Raw genomic sequence first — 5,046 nt, 5'->3', positions numbered from 1 at the left:
TCTAGAAGAATGGCATCACTGGCTAGAGGAGGGAATACATCCACTGTAATAATATCACCTAAGTCTGTCTATCCTCTGGGAAGTTACTACAACATTCTCAATGTGAAAATTAATTTGACTGTTTTTATTTTTTTTCTTTTATTATTTGTTTGTTTTTCGTGTATAACTTGCATTGCAATTGAATGTATGTGTGGACATCTCCTATGTTTTAGCGTAGTGGGTGGAGTTTTTAGACGGTCCCTTACATCTACTAGGCAGTCAAAGTGCATCAGAGCATTTCAGGCATAATTTTGCAGCCACACCAAGCGTTCACTGTTCTGACTCCTATTTTTATACCAATATAGTATAGTTATGCTCCCTTTAAACCAAGCGTGCTAATGACATCTTTGTAGGATTGTCGACTGAAGAAAGCTTGGGTAAGAGAAACCGAATATCCAACGAATGGCGAACTTAAAACTAACTGTACCGAGACACTTAATCAGTACAGTAGAGAGCTGCAGAGAGACACGCATCTCACCATGAGACTGGAGAATAAGACGCCGGTTAATGTTAGCAGAATCGTGAATTTATTACGACTGCATTCATAACGTGAGGAGCGCACCGCTGGCGTTTATAATGCATTGTAGAGGTCCGTTTGGCTGTTGTTGTGGTGATGGTCTGTAAAAGCAGGGGCAACATATAGGCAGGAAGATGGGTAAGAAGATTATTTTGCTGTCAAAATGAATGACGACGTCGCCGATGTTTTTACGCAAAGTTATTCTGCACACTGAGGGAGACTTGCGCACTGCAGCAACGCACTGTTTTGGACTGTGGATGTGCTGTATATTGAATATCTGTCTGTAAAGGAGGAGATCGCCTTTCGGTTTCCATTAACAACAGCATTTGTGTTGCAGTTTATTCTGTTGCTCACTCAACGTGATTGAGTGGTTCAAAGGCACTCTATTCTCCAGCAGATGAGAGGCAAGCAGTTCCCACAGCTTCACCTGCCTGCACTAGGGTAAAATAATGTTCATGTTTATGACAGAAAACTCAAAACATATCGCAATCATACTACAAAAATAATCACCCAGCCTCTAATCGTAATTAAAATGTTGCGGAGAAAAAGAATTGTCCTGTTTATAGCATATTTTCTGCTGGTAGTTCTTTCTATGCTGAACTTGGCCAACTACAGATGGACCAAAGAGCCCCAACAGTGCAATCTCCAAATGAGAAGCACTCCCTATCAGGGCAGATCAGACATCCGCTTTCTTTACAGACCATCTCTTGCCAAGAAGAGACAGCTTGTCTACGTTTTGACCACATGGAGGTCAGGCTCATCCTTTTTCGGAGAGCTGTTTAATCAACACCCAGAGGTCTTCTTCCTGTATGAACCAATGTGGCACATCTGGCAAAAGCTTTACCCGGGTGACGCTGTGTCCTTACAAGGAGCTGCAAGGGACATGCTGAGCTCGCTGTACCGCTGTGATCTTTCTGTTTTTCAGCTGTACAACAGCCCCGGGGGCAAAAATTTCACCTCGCTTGGACTTTTTGGTGCCACCCTTAATAAAGTAATCTGCTCGTATCCTCTTTGCTCCGCTTACAAGAAGGAGGTGGTAGGGATGGTAGATGACAAAGTGTGCAAAAAGTGTCCTCCACAAAGTCTCAGGCTCTTAGAGGAAGAATGCCTTAAGTACAACACGATTGTCATTAAAGGGGTACGTGTTCTGGACGTCAATGTTTTGGGCCCCCTCATGGAGGATCCGTCTTTGGATCTAAAAGTGATTCATCTTGTGAGAGATCCGAGAGCCGTGGCCAACTCCAGGATCAAATCTAGACATGGACTGATTCGCGAGAACTTACAGGTTGTGCGAAGCAGGGACCCGAAACTCCGTCGGATACCCTTTGTAGATCCAGGGCACAAAATGAGCAAAAAAGACGGAGCAGATTACCACTCGGTTGGTGCTATGGAAGTAATTTGCGATCGGACATACAGGAGCCTGAGCACTGCCTTAAATCCACCAAACTGGCTGAAAGGGAAATACCTGGCAGTGCGCTATGAGGATATGGTTGAGAACCCGATCAAGATACTCCAGAATGTTTATCGATTTGCTAATATCAGTGCCAACCTTTACATTGAATCTTTTGCTCTTAACATGACCAATGGCACAAGCTCTTCCTCAAAGCCATTTATTGTGTCGGCCAGGAATGCAACACAGGCAGCCAGTGCATGGAGAACAGTTCTGAGTATTCAACAGATCAAGCAAGTAGAGGAGTACTGCCATCATGCAATGGCCATTCTGGGTTATCAACGTGTACGAACAGCTGTTGAGGCAAAAGACCTGAGTAAATCTTTATTGACTGCCTCCAAACTCTAACACAAATCTAAGACAGGATATCTACTTGTCCACAACTGTGGATTTGCTTTAGTTCCAATAAAGTGTTATTAAAGGATTTCAAAATCTCTTTCTGGAATGTCATGGTATTTTTAGACCATCTTGAGGTCATTTGATAGTGCCATTACTTTTTTAATAGACCTGTGAAACAGTGGTTCTCAACTTGTTTGCTTCACAATCCACCTTCACCTGAAAAAGGGTGTGAGGATGGCCAAAACATCATGTACATTTTATAAAATGAATTTGAAGCTCAAATTTTGCTTATTGAGTGAGTGTTGGACCTCCTTCTTTTTAAACCAGCAGGAGCAAAATTGTCTGTTGTACACACGTAAACATAAGTGTCCTTAAAGTAATATTCAATACAAGTTAAGCTCAATAGACAGCAGTTATGTCAAAATGTTGATTATCACAAAAAATTATTTTGGCTTTTCTTTTCAAAGATCTGGGTTCAAGTGAGGCATTTACAATGGAAGTGAATGGGAGGGTTTAAAGGAAGAAATGTGAAGCTTATAATTTTATTAAAGCAATAACAATATTTTTTCTGTTAAAAAATGTATTATCTGAGCTATAAATTTGTTTAAATTGTCCTTTTTACAGTTGTTTTAGGGATTGCGGCATTGTGTTGTCATAGCAACTAAGTTTTAAAATTGGATCTAACTTTTCAAGTGACTTTATCACACTAAAAATCATGTTAACATCCATATTGTTTGCGAAATTTGGTTATACTTTTGAAACAGTGAGTTATTTTAACATTTACAGATTGGCCCCATTCCCTTACATTGTAAGTGCCTCACTGGAACCCAGATTATTTTCAAAATGTATTATTTTTTAAGAAATTAAGGGACAAGTTGAAATAATTGTTTTGGTAATCAACATTCTCAAACCACACATGCTGCTGATTGATCTAAACCTTTATCGAACCCAGAATATTCCTTTAAGATCAGACATTTAAAGTTATTAAAGGGATAGTTCACCCAAAAATTTTCTCAGCATTAACTCACCATTATGCCATCCCAGATGAGTATGACATTATTTCTTCAGCAGTACAAAGATTTTTAGAAGAATAATTCAGCTCTGTTGGTCCATACAATGCAAGTGAATGGGTGCCAAAATGAATGAACATAAAATCAGCATTAAAGTAATCAATCAGACTCCAGTGGTTAAATCCATGTCTTCTGAAGTGATATTATAGGTGTGGGTGAGAAACAGATCAATATTTAAGTCCATTTTTCCATAAGTTCTCCCTGCCCAGTGTAGTGCAATATGCATGAAGAATGTGAATCACCAAAAATAAAAGAACTTACATACTGAACTGTTTCTCACCCACACCTATCATATCGCTTCAGAAGATATGCATTTAACCACTGGAATCTTACGGTTATTATTACTTTTTTGCTGTGCTTATGTGCATTTTGAAGCTTCAAAGTTGTGACCACCATTCACTTGCATTGTGAGGACCTACAGAGCTGAAATGTGTTTGTGTTCTACAGATGAAAGAATGTCATAAACATCTGGGATGGCATGAGGGTAAGTAAATGATGAGAGCATTTTCATTTTGGGGTGAACTATTATAATGTATGTATTCGCATTATATAGACTGAACAGGAACATTTTGTAAATGCATATACTGTACAACAGCAGAAGTGAGATTTACCAGTAATACATGGACCACATAATGGGCTAAATATTGTATTCGTTTTTGACATATAAAAAAGTGATAGTTTAGTTTGCAATACCAAGCTTGGTATTTATTTTCTTCCATTTTAAAGTTGATGAGCTAATTTATTTGCTTGTAATTTGAAATGTTGCATTGAGCACCATGTTCAGGTCAGAATAGACCTGCAACCGCTTATGGGTTTCAACCCATCAGTTGAGAACCACTGCTGTAGATGTTTGATAAAGCATAAAAAAGAAAGAAAACAAGATGACTACTTATATTGTATAAGCCAAATGTTGCATTGTCATTTTTATGTTTTAAGTGGATGCTTAAGGATGTTTTCAATGTTTCAGTTGATTTGCTTTCTGTCAGAAACAAGAATGGAAATGTATAATAACAAAGTACTGTTCAAAACTGTTATGCTAAATGCAGGGATTGCTATTTCTTTAGTGCTGAATCGATTCAAAGACAATAGTTAGTATTAAACTTTGCATACTTTTAAATGCCAGTGTTATGTGGACATGTTTCTCATTTCACCAAACAAAATGTCAAAGTTATGATTCAAAATCTTAAAGGGTATTAATTAATTGCTGCTGTTCCAGACTGACTTAGTCAACCCTTCCAAAAAACCTACATGAATCCTGCAGGATATTCATTTTATCTGCAGGATGTTTGGATGTATCCTGCAGGAATGATGAGATCATGCAGGACACATGGCCAAACTGCAGAAGTAGAGAGCCTTTTAATAGTTTAGGATGGGTTTCATCATCAAAAATGAAGTAACAAAAACCTACTGTGGCCCAATAACTATTCCATATTTCGAGTGTCTATTTGCACCTATTAGTGTAAATAGCATCTGCCACACAGTGCAGCTATTTGCACCCCAATAGTCTGCTTGAACCACAGAAATATACGACAAACTAAACAGTAAGTGTCACTGCAGTGATGTGGGGTGTAAAGACAGTTTGAAAGTGTAGTGTTGTCCTAGTGACCACGGTTTGAATCCATGTTTTGTCC

General features: G+C 38.7%; 1 protein-coding gene across 1 annotated transcript; it reads left to right on the top strand.

The window, feature by feature from the left end:
• Nucleotides 1-408: 408 nt before the first annotated feature.
• Nucleotides 409-4,603, top strand: LOC127635242 (carbohydrate sulfotransferase 2-like). The gene has a single exon (XM_052115138.1). The coding sequence runs from the start codon at nucleotides 1,089-1,091 to the stop codon at nucleotides 2,352-2,354; it is 1,266 nt and encodes a 421-aa protein (XP_051971098.1). The 5' UTR covers nucleotides 409-1,088; the 3' UTR covers nucleotides 2,355-4,603.
• Nucleotides 4,604-5,046: the final 443 nt, after the last annotated feature.

This window comes from Xyrauchen texanus, chromosome 42, assembly GCF_025860055.1.
Source record: "Xyrauchen texanus isolate HMW12.3.18 chromosome 42, RBS_HiC_50CHRs, whole genome shotgun sequence".
NCBI lineage: Eukaryota > Metazoa > Chordata > Actinopteri > Cypriniformes > Catostomidae > Xyrauchen > Xyrauchen texanus.
Note: the sequence above shows the minus strand (reverse complement) of the source record. Positions and strands in the feature narration are given on the sequence as shown.

Excerpts from the sequence above, each read along its gene's own strand:
- LOC127635242 (XM_052115138.1), top strand. The coding sequence starts at position 1,089 with ATGTTGCGGAGAAAAAGAATTGTCCTGTTTATAGCATATTTTCTGCTG.